Source organism: Drosophila busckii, chromosome 3R (assembly GCF_011750605.1).
Source record: "Drosophila busckii strain San Diego stock center, stock number 13000-0081.31 chromosome 3R, ASM1175060v1, whole genome shotgun sequence".
NCBI lineage: Eukaryota > Metazoa > Arthropoda > Insecta > Diptera > Drosophilidae > Drosophila > Drosophila busckii.
In genome coordinates this window covers 20,472,740-20,487,057 of record NC_046607.1, presented here as the reverse complement: position 1 = coordinate 20,487,057, position 14,318 = coordinate 20,472,740, and the positions used below count along the sequence as shown (strand labels likewise).

The window sequence follows — 14,318 nt, the reverse complement described above, 5'->3', positions numbered from 1 at the left end:
TTTTGACAGCATGAGTAATGGGTTGTGGCCAACATTGTGGCACTAACAACATAGCAGCGAGTGTTAGCCTGACATCTCAGCCAGCCAGCCCCAGCCCAACCCCCAAATGGGGGCGAGCATAAAAAATAGTATTGACTTGTCTGGCTGTTAGAACTTTCACTCTAACACTTGACTTGATTTATTGATACGCAAGTTATTTCTGATATTTAATTTAATGTGAAAAATCACTTTGAAACCCAACAAAATGCAGCAGAACATACACACACAGCATTTGTATGTATGTGTGTATAATTAGCATGTCACAGCTGAGTCACAGACAAGTGTGTGAGTTAGTAAGTGGGTGTAGATTAGTTGCGTTGCTGTCAGCAGCACAAGCGCGCATTGAAATTAATGAAAATATTCTTTGGCAAGATTAAAATGTAATTAGCTGGCATTAACCACAGCTCACACACACACACACAGTTGCTTTGACTTGATTAATATTTTATTCAAACTTGAGCGTATTTTTTTTACTTACAGCAGCGACCATAAGTCTGACACTTGATGTTAAGCTAACAATAAAGCGAAATGCACAAAGTCAGACAATATTCGATTGAATTCATTATTTTATAAGTGATTTAATAATTGTAACTAAACAAATGTAGCCATTTTTATTTGATATATGTACATATATTCATTCGAGAAAACGTTGGCATAAGCAATATTTGTATTGTATCAATTTATGGCCTGTTGTATATCAATTCTCAGGAATAATGAAATAATGAATGCAACTGTAAAGCTTAAGCAATTAAATGGAGTTAATATTAAATACAGCTGACTGCATACTTAACATTAAGGTCGAGAGATATACAAATGGCGCCCAGCAATTCATTTTCATAAACAGCGGCAGCAACATATTGCCAACGAGTGAGCCCAAACGTCCACAAGTCATTATAAGCAATATAACCATAGTGCTATTAAATAGAAAGATACATATAAAGCGCGAAAATTTAATTCAAAAACTTACCGCATTAGCGTGGGGAATTCAACAACGCACATGCCAATGACAGTTGAGGCAGAAACACCCATGATGGTTAAATAGATGGCGGCTATAACAAGCGTTGCAGTGGCGCTCTGTGAAAAGTACAGTCCACCCACCAGAAAGGTGCATACAAACATGCAAACCTCTATAAATATGAATTTTAATATATATAGTCTGATAATTGTAGCTTTGCTTACTTAGCAAGTGCCGCACCACAATTTGTATGCGAAATATGGGAAAGAAGAGACAATAACCAAATAGGCATATGCAGGCCACAATTATATTGTCCCTATATGTATTCGGATCATGACTCTAGATGGTTAAATTTATTACTTTAGCGCCTGAAACTTGTAGTCAAACAAACTCCTACCTACTAGATCGCATTCCTCTTTCAATAAACGTGAACTGGCCTTTGACATTTCGGAATTATGTTTCAGCACTGCACACATGCTCGAGTCGTGTACGCCACGCACCTCCAACGTATGCATGGTGGCAAAGATTTGTGGCAGCCAGAGACGCACCGAGTTGACACTGAAAGAAAAGCACAAGAAAGAAATCAATAAATGGAATGTGACACATGTGAAATGCATGTCTGGGTATTTGTTTTATCCAAAGCGTATACAACAGGGTCCTTATAATTTAGTCGCATGTGAATTTATGCGCAACAGACAGACAAGCAATCGCAATCGGAACGCACGAGTGCCGCAGAAATCTCTGGAGATTTAGCGGAATTGTAGAAGGCGCAGAACATGGGCGATTTTATTGTTTGGAGCTTCACACTTTGCTATTGATAACTTACCACATCACCTGACAAAAGTGCAAGCAGTAAATACGCATGGATATGGCCAAATAGGGACTGGCGCACATCGGCTTCAGCTGCTGCAAGCCTTCAACAAACCGCTGTTTGGACAACTGAAAACGCTGCCTCAGCGTAAGCTTGCCCTTCGGCATATCCTCCTCACGATCTGGGCGAACATCAACCAGCTCTGTTATCTGCAAAGAGCAAAAAGTTCAGCACAACGAGCTGCTTAGGGCTATGTCAACAACTAACCGGATAAGAGTTACGACTCTTGCGCTTGTTTAGCGCGTAGGCAAACTGCAAGGACTTTAAGGCTTTGCTGTAGTTGCCTTGCGACATCAGAAACTTGGGACTCTCGGGCAGAAATATGTGCAAAAAGCCGCTGAGCAAACTGGGCACAGCTGTAATGGCCAGAAACACGTGCCAGGTGTGAACTGTATATAAAGGTGTTTAGTTAGAGCTTTAACAATTATGCGCTTGAACTTACACTGCAAGCGTAAAACATTGAACTTCAGGTGCTTGGGCAGCAGTAGATAGGCCATCAATGGCAATACCAATGCACCAACTGATACACAAAGCCCAACAAAGAGCATCATATAGGGCCGATGCTTCTTGCCGTGGAACTCGGCCAAATAGCTGACAACAACAGCAAAGGGACCGCAGACGCTGCAAGTTACAATAATGTGTGTCAGTTACAATCAATAGGAACATTACGCATACGCACATTAGTCCATCAAAGAACTTGAACACCATTAGCTGTGTGGTATTCTGACTTGAGGCAGCGCACAACACACAAATGCTATCCAGCCAGCCGCCACTAATCAACACCACACGACGTCCCATTGTGTCCGCCATGAAGCCCCAAGGCACTGCCGACAATATCATGCCTGCAATAGCGCCCACATAGCCATAACTCACAGCTATGCCATATGCCATATGTGCGTCAATACTCACCTGCATAAGTAATTGCGAACAGTATGCCCTTTTCCTGCATTGATAGCCCCAAATCGCATTCGGCTGTGGGCAAAACAAAGCTTATGGAAGCTGCCGAAAATACCATCCCCATCAAGCAGGGCAATGCACTGAGCATAATGAATACATTAAATAGCCCAAAGCCGCATTCAGCGATGGCCGTCTCGAAGTCAGCCATCTAAATAGATCAACACACGCGCTTTAATCTCTTTAAGGTGTGTCGTATTGGTTTTGTTTTCCCAATGCGCACACTTTTCAAAATCAAAAAAGCAAATTTTGAGGCTGAAATTCAAAACATTTCTGGAATTTTAAATGCCAAGCGACTGTTCTGGCAAAGGCATAAAGAGAAAACTTTTTTATAATATAATAAATATATTCCACACACCTAGTTATTTTACTTAATTACAATTGCAATTTACAAATTCACGAATATAACAATATTTAGAATTTTATAATTTATTTCAGCGGCTGATGCACATCGATGGTTAAGAATAAGGATATGATGAAGGCAACTATAAGCGTTAAGAAACAAAAATAAATGTATGCAGTACTCAAGCACAAACACTTACTGGCCATCATAATAGTTAGCCAAAGAAAAGACGCCAAGCAGCCCAGATGCATAAATATATGAAATACAAAAGTACCGACAAATGATCCCGCACGACCGCAGGTCATTATTAACATAAGCATCATGGTGCTAAAAAACAAAGAGGAAAAATATAATAAATAACAAAAGATATACATAAGCATTTCTTCTTACCGCATTAAAGTGGGAAACACAGCTACACTGATGGCCATGAGGGCTGCACTACAAACCGTCATGATGCCACAATATATAGAAACTATAGATAATGTAAGCCAAAGACTACTAGAAAAGTATAAGCCTATCATCAGCAATGTGCATAGTCCAAGACAAAATTCTAGAATAAAAGTATTAAAAACGTTTGCGTGCAGACAAATATAAATTACCCACTAAGCAAATGAATTGCAATTTTGTTATTTCTTATTATTGGCAAGAAAATTATACTACATACTAGGCCAATAACGGGAACTAAAAGATATTCCTCATAACTACCTTGACATTGCTATTTAAATAAATAAATAAATTTCTAAAATATAAAGCTATTGCAGTGTTTACCTACAGCTGGGTCATCTTCGGTAGTTGCATTTATTCTGATAATGTATTCAAATACGTTACACATGCTGCAGTCTGCCTGATCTGAGTTTCTTAATATTTTCATGACGTGACAAATGGACGGCAGATACGCCCGCATGGTACTGATGCTAAAAAAAAACAAAAGCAATTTTAGTAAAATAGTTATGATTATTAATATTGCATTTGAACGAGAGATGAGCTTGTAGTATAATTTTTAAATCAATTAAAGAGATTTTTGAAAATCTGAACTGCCCATCTCTAATTCGAACTAGTTAACAATAAAGTTACATATATATTTGTTAATGGTTACCACACACTAGCTAGAAAATTTATTAGAAACGCTTTCATAGCTGTAGGCAAATAGAGTCTGCTGCACAAAGGCTTCAATTGACGCCAGCCCTCCACAAACTTGAGCATATTTAAATGAAAACGCTGCCTTAATGTGCTATGCTCTAATTGAAACGATTCCGGGCTATCATCCATTAATTTAGTTATCTATAAAGCTGTCTTTTAAAACTAAATAATAAATACATAGACTTTTGCTTACCGGAAATGGTTTACGACTCTTGCGATTGTTTAGCGCGTAGGCAAACTGCAAGGACTTCAAGGCGGCGCTATAGTTGCCTTGCGACATTAGAAACTTGGGGGTTTCGGGCAGAAATATAAGCATCAAGCCGTAAATAAGACTGGGCACTGCTGATATTGCCAAAAACACATTCCAGGTTTTAACTGTAAAGCGTTCTATAAAATATAGTACATCGCTTAGCTAAGCTTAACTTACAGCTTAAGCTGCCTATATGGAAATCAATTGACAGTGGCAAAAAAAAAATTGCCATAATTGGCAATATCAGTGCGGCCATTGAGCCGCAAATGCTAACATAAAGTATTACCATGCTCCTGTGCTGTTTGGCATGAAATTCAGATAGGTAGCTATAGATGCTGGCAAGTGGACCACAAATGCTGCAAGCATAACAAAAGATTTTGCGTTGAAGCTGCATACTGGTAATATTACGCATACGTACATTAGTCCATCAATAAACTTGAACACCATTAGCTGCGTGCTATTCTGACTTAAGGCAAGACACAGCACACAAATAAGCCACAACCAGCCGCCACTGATCAGCACAACACGACGCCCCAATGTATCCGATATGAAAGCCCAAGGCACTGCCGACAATATCATGCCTATAAACAAGTGCATATAGTTAAATGCTAAATCCAGAGTTTGGCATAAAGCTTACCTGCAAAGGGCAGCGCATATAAGACACCTTTCATACTCAGCACTATATCCAGATCACGTCCTGCTATCGGCAATATAAAGGACATGGACATAACAGAGAATAAGACGGCCAGCAGCACAGGCCAGGCAATAAACAATATAAGTACATTAAAGCAACCAAAGCCGCAAGCAGCTATTGCCGTCTCAAAGTCGGCAGATGCTGGAGGAGGAGGCTCTGGCACTGGCTCAGACGTTGAAGTCCTTGCAGCTTCCCTACGCGCTAGGAGATTGCGCATTCGGATTTACATATATACACACAATAAATTTAAGGCCTGCTTTAATTCAACACTAAGTTATATCTTACAAGAATTAAATTATATGCTTAACTTGTTTCTCAACTGCAGTAATTGTAGCATTTTGTCCTTTTTTGATGCAATCATGATAGCGTTGTTTTTAACCTTTGAATGCATTCATGAATTATTCATCAGTTGTAACGAATACAAACAGCAGCTGCCCTAATTGCATTTAATATGGTTTGACATGTTTGAAACAAAGCGCTGACTACGCCATAGAGTCGACTTTTCACAGTATATTAAATAATAAAGTAAATTTGATAAGATTAATAAGTTTATGCTTTTATGAATGCTGGCGAAAACTCATTAGTGTGTGTGCGTAGAGAGAAAATTTAAGAGGCGCTGAAAATTGTAAAAACATTATAAATCCAAACAAGACGCGTGTTGTTACATATAGCTAAAATAATTTACTAAGTATATTTTCATTACGACTATAAGCTATAACAAATTAGCTTCAGACGTTATCAGTTAGAACTAAGAACGCAATTAAAATTAGATAAATGCTATATTCATGTGAACGCTGCTTTTTTGGGATTCGGCACAAATACGGAGAGCAAAGCGGAAACTGCAATTGTCGAAATTAGTAGAGTAACAAATGTTTTAAATAAAAGCGCAACTTACGCAGCATAACAGAGGAGACCATGACAAAGGGCGGCAAACAACCAATTTGTATAAAAACTGGAAACAGCAAATTGCCCGAAAGTGCACCCAAGCGACCAAACATCATGGCAATAGCTACAACCAGGGAACTATAGACAAAAAAAAAAAACGTTTAAGTTACATTTTTATATATAGAGGGGGTGGAGCTTACCGCAATTGTGTGGGAAACAGTGCAACAACAGCGCCTAGCAGCGAAGAGACTGCAATGCCGGAAACTGTAACAAAGGCGGATGAGATGACCAACGTCATCATGCTGCTGGAAGACCAGAAAAGCGCCAGACCCAATGTGCCAGACATAAACAAACCATAAGCTAAATAAATGATTAGTTATTAGCTATTTAAAGCACATTTAGAATTAACTTACTTAGCAAACGCTTAGCGCCCGCAACTTTGATAACAGCGCCTGCTAAGAAATAACCCAGCAGTCCACAGACAGAGACAATAATATTGTTAATATACATATCCATAGATAAAGGCTTGGGCTGTCAACAAAAGCGATTAGAGGTGTTAGCATTAGCGTCATCATGATGCAGCAATTATTTTTATCTCACCTCAGCGCAAGCGCTTTCATGATTTGCGAGCGTCTCTGCTGTTTTATTAACGCTATACTCGAGTATAGTACACATTGTTGCAGCATCGTTGGTCACCTGCTGGTCCGCTGTATATTCTGCCATTGACGCAAACAGCTGTGGCAGCCACAAGCGTATGGTATTCATGCCCAGAAATATGCAAAACTGCATTGTATAGCAATGCAGCGAGAGCTGTAGCAAAGGCTTATGGAACATCGGTTTCATCTGCTGCATGCCGGCGCGTAGACTGTCCAGGAAGCTGCATGGAGCAGACTCAGCAGCAGCTGTGGCTGTTGGTTTTTCTGCTATGGTATAAATAGCCTCGCTCGGCTGTGATTTGCGGTTGGGCACCTCCAGCACCAGCGCTTTGATCTGTGAATCAATAGCAATTATTATGGAGCTTATGGCTTTAAGTTTATTTGTACGCACAGGATAGCTTTCCTTGGGTTTGCCTGTATTCACATGATATATGCGCTTGAGCACCTCCAAAGCCTCCTCATTGCGTCCTTGACCCATTAGAAATCTAGGACTCTCTGGCATTACAGCTAACAAAAGTCCGGTTATCAAACTGGGCACAGCGCAGACAAGCAAAAAGAATTGCCAGCTGTGTACTATACAGAAATATAATTAACAATCTATAAAAGGCTTTAAAAGTTATTAAAGCTTACCATTAAGACCACCAAAGAGCACATAGTCCCAATGTCTGGGCAAAATGCCCCAGGCCAGCAAAGGCAGCAGCAGACAGGAAGTCGAGGTGACCATGCCCACTACCATTAGCACATGTGATCTGTATTTGGGGCCATGCATTTCCGTTAGATAAGTAAACAGCACTGCAGCGGGGCCATTTACGCTAAAAATAATATATAAACAATATTTAAAAGTCTTTGACGCAATTACTTATTTGCACTTACCATAAGCCACCAAAAAACTTGAATGTCACCAGCATTATGAAGTTCTGGCTCAGTGCGCTGCCAAACACACAAATCGTTGTAGCCAAGTAACCCCAGACAAGCACTTTACGACGTCCCTTCGTATCAGCCAAATAGCCCCAGGGAATAGCTGATATAATCATCCCAGCATATGCGCAGCCGTTCAGGACGCCCTTATCTGTTAGCGTCAAGTGCAGATCACATTCTGCGACGGGCAGTATATAGGACATAGTTGTGGATTCAAACATGTTGGCGCATGTTGCAGGCACAGACATGAGCAACAGTATCAAGTTGAAGCGACCAAAGCCAGAGGCTACAATGGCCTTGTCGAAGTCAGCAGGTACATCGTCTGGAGACGTTTCGGAGGCGGCGACTGTGCTATTTGAATTCCCATCTGTATCGTATTCTGTGTCTGTAAGTTGATTTATAATTTAAATTTTAATTTGCCAATGCATTGAATTATTTTTTTAAATTTTTATTTGAATATTTGAAGCTGTTGCAATATAAATTTTTATCCGTTTCCAAAACATGATGTTTTCCACTTAAATTTTTAATGTTTGCATTAAAAACTTTACTAAACTTTTGTATTATCTGTCTAATTTCGTTATTGTTTTATTAGCCAGTTACTATAAGTTTCTGAATCACTGTTTTATACAATTTATATATATATTGCACACACTCTTATCTTATTATAATCAGTCTTAGCTTATCACAAACTTTAGTTAACATATTTACGTCCTTTAATGCGCTTAATTACCTTTTAATTTATCACGATTTAAGCTGTCAATTTTATTTTGCGTCATTTTCGCAGTTTGACAAAAGAATAATTAAAAATTGCACCACACAATACACTTTTAGAACAAAGTCTTTACTAGTTATATGAATTTATCACAGTTATTGCAAGTCTGTAATTGGTAACGTTCACTTGGCTAGTTGGTTTTGAAATGATGCGTTTCATTCAGACCCACTGCTTTTATCAAGTTTGAGAAAATGACGATTCATTTGAATATCTGCTTATCATAGATAAGCCAAGTCAACAAACTTTCGACGTAGTTGTAAAGATTAAATTAGATATTCTTCGCTGACTTGTGCCGTGCATCTCACGGTGAGCGACAGCTTACATAGAGCTTATCGGTGATAAGAGATTAGGTAGCTGGCCAAGTAACACGCCCAGAACACGCTGACTAGACAATTACAAGCACTGTTATCATAAAACCTACATGATTTGTATCTTGAAGATCAACTAGCGACGTCATCACTCGTACGTCTAACAACAAAGTTTGATGACTCCCACTTTTATATGTTTGCTATCAAATTGGAATTCAACTTATATTTAATTATATATTACACAATTTACGCTTATTTTACATTACTACACAAAATATGTTAATTCTTATTCAATGCCATCGACAAGCCTGCACAGCATGCGATCATGCTGATAACTAGGATCATTCTTAGCTGCAGCATTTGACTCCAAGGGATCCACTTCCATTTTGATTTTGGCTCCACCATTCTCGCTATCATCATACAGGGAGGGCAGCGCAGTAAACGCATTGTTTACTATCTCACGCACACGCTCCAAATGCTTTTGAAACCTGTTGGCTGTTTCCACACGTTGTCGCTTTTGCATTTCCATCATCACGCGCAATGTCTCCCGAGCCTGATGAGGTCTGAACTCATTCAGCAAGTGATGCATATGAACAAAGAGCAAACTCAGGTCGTCAATCTGTAAATATTTTTAAGTAGTAACTAATTATGTGGCATACTTTTAGTAAATACTCACTTTCTCTGTACGCCTGGGACTATCAGGATTCAGGATTAAAAAGTCAATGAGATCCAAGAAGTTAACTAGCAGCGAATGATTTAACTTCTTCAGCTCTTTGCGACGATCATAGTGTATGGGTAATAAACGCTTTATTTGCTGAGATTCCAATGAACGTATCATTTCATCATTGTTGTACTGTATGCCAAACATACTGTAGACTTCATGTTGGCTCGGTGGGGGCGGCGGCCTTGGTGCCCGGTTTCTGCGTATGTTTTCTTCCGTGTAGTTGCTAATATACCGCTCTGGCGGCATAGGCAAACTGGATACCTGTGTTTCTGGGTTGGACATTATGTTCTCTTAGGCTTTCAGTTTCTGCAAATTTTTTGTTGTGCCGATTTGTATAAAAATAACGTGAAGTGTGACCGTAGTACGTGTATAGCGAAAATACCTAATTGATTGCAGCTATCGATAATCGACGAATTTTTCATGCGCCTGCTATTTTATATATATTTTTTTATTATTGTTGCTATTTACAATGATTATTTCATATGCACTTTCCAGAAAAACAAATTTCTATCAGATGCTGCAGTTACGTATGGCAAACGTTGATGCCAGCACAACCCTCCGTAGGACTTCAAGGGCGCCTCCATTATGGGCACATTTGACTTGGCGGGAAAAATTTTGAGAGTAATATCAGGACGCCCAATGCTGGCAATTACAACTTCCGAATTGCTAGGCGAAAATTTCACAGCACGCCCTCCATCCTCATGCACTTGTTTGACATCGACTGGTACAAAGCGACGGCTCAGATCCCAAGTAATAATATCTCCGCCCGCCAATGCAGTTATGAACAGTCGATTGCTGTTCGCCCAATCCGCAGACATGAGAGGAAACTTTGGGGATTCCACGGAGACAACTGTTTGCTTGCTGCGCACATTATACAAATGTATAATGCCTGAAGGAAATTATGTTAATAAGCGTTTACACAATTCCAAGTGCATCGTTATTCATACCTCGCTTCTCAGCCACTAATACTTTGTTTGGATCTTCTGGGTGACTTTTGACGGCCATGCCAGCTGAGCTTAGACAAAACGTTATCACATTCTCTGGATTGCCTGTGATGGTCCAGAATCTGCACGTAAAGTCATCGCTGACAGAAGCTAGCAACTCGCCCTCACAAACCCAAGCGATATCGTTGACAAAGTCCTTATGTCCTTCCAGGTTACTCACACTGCTATACTGATTGAAGTCCGTGTGGTATAGCCTAATATCTCGTTGTCCCATAGCGAAACATACTGTCACCTTGTTGGGCGTGCAGTTAAGAGAAGTATCCGGCGAAAAGGTCAACGCTCGACAACCTACAAAATCTGTCGTCAACTCCTGGATCTGTTTCCACGCGAACTCGCCAGTCTCCTCCTACGTCGTTGTGAATGCGTTTTAAAATAAGTTTCATACATTTATAAATATTAATACTTGCCGGCAAAGAAACTAAAATGAATGAGACACTTCGTTTTAGCGCTACACATATTAAATTGTAGGCAAAGTCGTTGCCACAGATATCATAGCAGCTTATTGTGTCGTTAAGCGATATGGTGTGATCAGGAGCTACAACTGTTTTCATTTTTACTCAAACAGAGTTATTTTTATTTAGTAAATGATACAGAGCCGGCGCCAAAGGAACTTGTTGTGGTTTTGTATTAGTGTTGGGTAAGCACGGTTCACTTAGTAATTTAGTAGATTTGAGGTCATTGTTTTGGAAGTATTATGCAATTGGTTTTTATAATCATATAACAATAATTATCATCATTTGAATTAAAAAAAATAAATACAATACATTTTTAAATATAAACAATATTAAAATTAATTTTAAAAAAATACTAGATTTACGGATAGAGGCCACAATCCGCTAAAAGTCAAAATTAACACCACTGTTTCTGAGCAACCCTTCGCTATATTGGCTATGGCTGCAGCCAACTTTGCGTTTCGCGCAGTCACTTCCGTTCTTTTCGTTTCCAACTTCGTAAGCGAACAGACGTCATGGTAAGTTTCTCCACATTATCTTGCCTAATATCCAAGTGTATAAAAGTGATTTAAATTCTTTAAATAAGTAAAATAATGTGAGTTGTAATGTTTAAAATCATTGAGCACACAGATTAATGTAATTAAATGCGCTTAAATCGAGTTTAAATCGGCGCACATGTTTGCGTTCGTACCTAACCTTAGAGAAAATTTTAAAAGTGAACAAAGTTCTCAAAAATATTAGCCCGCATGCTAATTTCTCTTTTTATTCATCTTAATTACAGTCTCATCGTAAGTTTTCTGCGCCTCGTCATGGCTCCATGGCCTTCTACCCCAAGAAGCGCTCCTGTCGCCATCGTGGTAAGGTTAAGGCCTACCCTAAGGATGATGCCAGCAAGCCAGTGCATTTGACTTGCTTCATCGGCTACAAGGCCGGCATGACGCACATTGTGCGCGAAGCGGACCGTCCTGGTTCAAGTAAGTTGAATTTTTAATTTTTTTTTTTATACAAAGTGTGATTTTCATGATGAGGAACAGTAAAATTTATGGTTAGAAAACATATGATTAACCGTGATTATCAATTTACTAGGGCGGACTGATTAAAAATTCGTAAAATCTATGTTTAGAATTGTCTTGAAACGAAAACTAACCTTAAACTCTTTTTATTCGCTTGCAGAGATTAACAAGAAGGAGGTCGTTGAGGCTGTGACCGTTTTGGAGACACCGCCAATGATTGTTGTTGGCGCTGTCGGCTACATTGAGACTCCCTTCGGTCTGCGTGCTCTGGTCAATGTCTGGGCACAGCATTTGTCCGAGGAGTGCCGTCGTCGCTTCTACAAGAACTGGTATGTATTTAAACCGGGACGCCATTTTGTTTTTTTTTCTCGAGTCTAGAGCACGTGTTTGCAGTTGTTGCTTTGCTGCCACATGCTGTTGAATGATGATAAGATGGTATCTGAATGAGCAATAAAACCCTGTTGAAAAGCCTTCTACCATCTCTGCTGCCTTCCTTCTGATCACAGCACATGCAGCAAAAACAAATGCAAATGCAGCTCAAGACATAAATTTTATGTGCATTTACTTAATATTATGCAAACTATAAAGTTCTTGGATCAGTTCGCTGAGAGAGCTTTTAAAATCTGTGCAAGTCGTGTGAGCTGCAATTTGATCGCAAATTCAATTGCCTAGTGAGCACGTCGTGAAAGCTGTTTATCTCCGCTCGCTTTATGCGATGAGGTGCACTTTCGTTTTTGTATCTCCTCACAGACTTTGATGTGGATGCAACGCACACACGTTGGACACTCAATTTCTAATTGTTTCTGTCTCGCGTAACTCGCAACTCTCAGGTACAAGAGCAAGAAGAAGGCTTTCACCAAGGCCAGCAAGAAGTGGACCGATGATTTGGGCAAGAAGAGCATCGAGAATGATTTCCGCAAGATGCTGCGTTACTGCAAGGTGATCCGTGTGATTGCCCACTCTCAGGTAAATTGCATTTCATAATTCATACCGGGCGACGTCCTTGGCCTTGTTGCGTTGATTGACCTCGGTTGATCAATGCGCCTGGCCTAAAAAGCATTCCCGCTGTGTTTTTCCATGCACTGTTTTGAATGCAACGTCGTAGAGCAAATTGCCCCTCGGGTGGCGATGCTTGATATATTCCAGTAACGGTGCGTAGTCGCTTAGGCAATGATCGCTCGGTTAAACCATATCACGTACAGCCCCATTCCAAAGTATACCAAGTATTTGGCTAACATTTTCTATCTTTTTCTTGTGCTCTGCAGATTCGTCTGATCAAGCAGCGTCAAAAGAAGGCTCACATCATGGAAATCCAGCTGAACGGTGGTTCCATCGACGATAAGGTCAAGTGGGTGCGTGAGCATCTGGAGAAGCCCATCCCCGTTAGCAATGTCTTCGGCCAGGATGAGATGATCGATTGTGTTGGTGTTACCAAGGGTAAGGGCTTCAAGGGTGTCACTTCCCGTTGGCACACCAAGAAGCTGCCCCGCAAGACGCACAAGGGTCTGCGCAAGGTTGCCTGTATTGGTGCCTGGCATCCATCTCGTGTGTCCACCACTGTGGCACGCGCTGGTCAGAAGGGTTACCATCACCGTACCGAGATCAACAAGAAGATCTACCGCATCGGTGCTGGCATCCACACCAAGGATGGCAAGGTAAGCACTCTTTCTAGAGTAAGAAGTATTTAAAACAAAATTTCAATGATGATAAAAACCTATATAATAACGACATCGAAAAAATAAAAGCTTGATGAACCGTGATATTTATAATGATAGGACTGATATTAATTAAATAACAAGCTTTACATGTTTTAAGCAACATTAGCTAATGAATTGTTATTGCTTTTCCAGGTCATCAAGAACAACGCCTCAACCGAGTACGATCTGACGGACAAGAGCATCACCCCCATGGGTGGTTTCCCCCATTATGGTGAGGTCAACAATGACTTCGTCATGATCAAGGGCTGCTGCATTGGCTCCAAGAAGCGCATCATCACTCTGCGCAAGTCTTTGCTGCGTCACACCAAGCGCTCTGCTTTGGAACAGATCAAGCTCAAGTTCATCGATACCTCATCCAAGATGGGTCATGGTCGCTTCCAGACCCCAGCCGACAAGCTGGCCTTCATGGGTCCACTCAAGAAGGATCGCCTCAAGGAGGAGGCCGCTGCCACCACCAGCGCCGCTGCTGCTGCTGCCACCACAGCCTAAACATTGCGTTAATTTTTGTTATACAAATCTTTGCACTCTGTTGCTGGACAAACAGCGCAATAAACTTAAAGAAAATTAACAAAACAATTCAAATGTGTTGAGCTTTTTAAAAACAAATTAATTGTAGTTAAAC

General features: G+C 40.2%; 6 protein-coding genes and 2 non-coding genes across 17 annotated transcripts; 3 read left to right on the top strand and 5 right to left on the bottom strand.

Annotated features, from left to right (window-relative positions):
* Nucleotides 1-641: 641 nt before the first annotated feature.
* Nucleotides 642-3,092, bottom strand: LOC108602247 (synaptic vesicle glycoprotein 2B-like). Of its 2 annotated transcripts, XM_017990296.1 has the most exons (10): nt 2,775-3,092; nt 2,545-2,707; nt 2,308-2,486; nt 2,073-2,254; nt 1,821-2,014; nt 1,396-1,552; nt 1,219-1,333; nt 1,007-1,166; nt 826-953; nt 642-770 (listed from the first exon to the last, which is right to left on the bottom strand). In XM_017990296.1, the coding sequence occupies exons 1-10, from the start codon at nt 2,968-2,970 to the stop codon at nt 715-717; spliced, it is 1,530 nt and encodes a 509-aa protein (XP_017845785.1). In that variant the 5' UTR covers nt 2,971-3,092; the 3' UTR covers nt 642-714. The 2 variants fall into 2 exon arrangements, with proteins under 2 accessions (XP_017845785.1, XP_017845786.1); XM_017990297.1 differs by lacking the exons at nt 642-770; nt 826-953; nt 1,007-1,166 and having other exon boundaries at nt 1,241-1,333; nt 1,392-1,552.
* A 116-nt stretch (nt 3,093-3,208) lies between these two features.
* Nucleotides 3,209-5,503, bottom strand: LOC108602379 (synaptic vesicle glycoprotein 2A-like). Of its 8 annotated transcripts, XM_017990483.1 has the most exons (10): nt 5,190-5,503; nt 4,971-5,133; nt 4,730-4,908; nt 4,496-4,677; nt 4,259-4,443; nt 3,935-4,076; nt 3,766-3,877; nt 3,553-3,712; nt 3,362-3,489; nt 3,209-3,304 (listed from the first exon to the last, which is right to left on the bottom strand). In XM_017990483.1, the coding sequence occupies exons 1-10, from the start codon at nt 5,461-5,463 to the stop codon at nt 3,249-3,251; spliced, it is 1,581 nt and encodes a 526-aa protein (XP_017845972.1). In that variant the 5' UTR covers nt 5,464-5,503; the 3' UTR covers nt 3,209-3,248. The 8 variants fall into 8 exon arrangements, with proteins under 8 accessions (XP_017845972.1, XP_017845973.1, XP_017845979.1 ...); XM_017990484.1 differs by lacking the exon at nt 3,766-3,877 and having other exon boundaries at nt 3,931-4,076; XM_017990490.1 differs by lacking the exons at nt 4,971-5,133; nt 5,190-5,503 and having other exon boundaries at nt 4,839-4,908.
* Nucleotides 5,504-5,923: 420 nt separating this feature from the next.
* LOC108602102 (organic cation/carnitine transporter 7) lies at nt 5,924-8,593 on the bottom strand. The gene is made up of 9 exons (XM_017990126.1): nt 8,436-8,593; nt 7,661-8,090; nt 7,418-7,599; nt 7,179-7,360; nt 6,732-7,121; nt 6,545-6,662; nt 6,332-6,491; nt 6,142-6,269; nt 5,924-6,085 (listed from the first exon to the last, which is right to left on the bottom strand). Exons 1-9 carry the CDS (start codon nt 8,479-8,481, stop codon nt 6,030-6,032), a joined length of 1,692 nt encoding a protein of 563 aa, XP_017845615.1. The 5' UTR covers nt 8,482-8,593; the 3' UTR covers nt 5,924-6,029.
* A 414-nt stretch (nt 8,594-9,007) lies between these two features.
* LOC108602494 (mediator of RNA polymerase II transcription subunit 7) lies at nt 9,008-9,868 on the bottom strand. The gene is made up of 2 exons (XM_017990621.1): nt 9,462-9,868; nt 9,008-9,404 (listed from the first exon to the last, which is right to left on the bottom strand). The coding sequence occupies exons 1-2, from the start codon at nt 9,789-9,791 to the stop codon at nt 9,072-9,074; spliced, it is 663 nt and encodes a 220-aa protein (XP_017846110.1). The 5' UTR covers nt 9,792-9,868; the 3' UTR covers nt 9,008-9,071.
* A 73-nt stretch (nt 9,869-9,941) lies between these two features.
* On the bottom strand, nt 9,942-11,121 carry LOC108602471 (nucleoporin Nup37). The gene is made up of 3 exons (XM_017990595.1): nt 10,921-11,121; nt 10,457-10,859; nt 9,942-10,398 (listed from the first exon to the last, which is right to left on the bottom strand). Exons 1-3 carry the CDS (start codon nt 11,062-11,064, stop codon nt 9,983-9,985), a joined length of 963 nt encoding a protein of 320 aa, XP_017846084.1. The 5' UTR covers nt 11,065-11,121; the 3' UTR covers nt 9,942-9,982.
* Nucleotides 11,122-11,399: 278 nt separating this feature from the next.
* LOC108603758 (60S ribosomal protein L3) lies at nt 11,400-14,272 on the top strand. Of its 2 annotated transcripts, XM_017992837.1 has the most exons (6): nt 11,406-11,483; nt 11,747-11,939; nt 12,139-12,307; nt 12,809-12,944; nt 13,244-13,633; nt 13,829-14,272. In XM_017992837.1, the coding sequence occupies exons 1-6, from the start codon at nt 11,481-11,483 to the stop codon at nt 14,183-14,185; spliced, it is 1,248 nt and encodes a 415-aa protein (XP_017848326.1). In that variant the 5' UTR covers nt 11,406-11,480; the 3' UTR covers nt 14,186-14,272. The 2 variants fall into 2 exon arrangements, with proteins under 2 accessions (XP_017848327.1, XP_017848326.1); XM_017992838.1 differs by lacking the exons at nt 12,809-12,944; nt 13,244-13,633; nt 13,829-14,272 and adding an exon at nt 12,567-12,767 and having other exon boundaries at nt 11,400-11,483.
* Nucleotides 11,986-12,065, top strand: LOC117134884. Its single transcript, XR_004458898.1, has one exon. It is a non-coding gene; the product is annotated as a small nucleolar RNA U43 (small nucleolar RNA).
* LOC117134886 lies at nt 12,397-12,482 on the top strand. Its single transcript, XR_004458900.1, has one exon. It is a non-coding gene; the product is annotated as a small nucleolar RNA U83 (small nucleolar RNA).
* Nucleotides 14,273-14,318: the final 46 nt, after the last annotated feature.

Bases quoted from the DNA above. Each gene is read 5' to 3' on its own strand.
- LOC108602102 (XM_017990126.1), bottom strand. From the start codon at position 8,481: ATGACGCAAAATAAAATTGACAGCTTAAATCGTGATAAATTAAAAG. The intron at 6,492-6,544 runs GTAAGTTAATTC...TCATTTATTTAG, and splicing joins GGGCGCTAAGCGTTTGCTAA to CTTATGGTTTGTTTATGTCT. The intron at 6,270-6,331 runs GTAAGCTCCACC...TTTTGTCTATAG, and splicing joins CTGTTTCCCACACAATTGCG to TTCCCTGGTTGTAGCTATTG.
- LOC108602471 (XM_017990595.1), bottom strand. From the start codon at position 11,064: ATGAAAACAGTTGTAGCTCCTGATCACACCATATCGCTTAACGACACA. The intron at 10,860-10,920 runs GCAAGTATTAAT...ACAACGACGTAG, and splicing joins TCATTTTAGTTTCTTTGCCG to GAGGAGACTGGCGAGTTCGC. The intron at 10,399-10,456 runs GTATGAATAACG...AATTTCCTTCAG, and splicing joins ATTAGTGGCTGAGAAGCGAG to GCATTATACATTTGTATAAT.
- LOC108602379 (XM_017990483.1), bottom strand. From the start codon at position 5,463: ATGCGCAATCTCCTAGCGCGTAGGGAAGCTGCAAGGACTTCAACGTCT. The intron at 3,713-3,765 runs GTGGGTAATTTA...CTTTTATTCTAG, and splicing joins AATTGCAATTCATTTGCTTA to AATTTTGTCTTGGACTATGC. The intron at 3,490-3,552 runs GTAAGAAGAAAT...TTTGTTTTTTAG, and splicing joins GTGTTTCCCACTTTAATGCG to CACCATGATGCTTATGTTAA.
- LOC108602494 (XM_017990621.1), bottom strand. From the start codon at position 9,791: ATGTCCAACCCAGAAACACAGGTATCCAGTTTGCCTATGCCGCCAGAG. The intron at 9,405-9,461 runs GTGAGTATTTAC...AAATATTTACAG, and splicing joins GTCCCAGGCGTACAGAGAAA to ATTGACGACCTGAGTTTGCT.
- LOC108602247 (XM_017990296.1), bottom strand. From the start codon at position 2,970: ATGGCTGACTTCGAGACGGCCATCGCTGAATGCGGCTTTGGGCTATTT. The intron at 2,708-2,774 runs GTGAGTATTGAC...GCGCTATTGCAG, and splicing joins GTTCGCAATTACTTATGCAG to GCATGATATTGTCGGCAGTG. The intron at 1,167-1,218 runs GTAAGCAAAGCT...TCATATTTATAG, and splicing joins TGTGGTGCGGCACTTGCTAA to AGGTTTGCATGTTTGTATGC.
- LOC108603758 (XM_017992837.1), top strand. The intron at 11,940-12,138 runs GTAAGTTGAATT...ATTCGCTTGCAG, and splicing joins AGCGGACCGTCCTGGTTCAA to AGATTAACAAGAAGGAGGTC. The intron at 13,634-13,828 runs GTAAGCACTCTT...TTGCTTTTCCAG, and splicing joins TCCACACCAAGGATGGCAAG to GTCATCAAGAACAACGCCTC.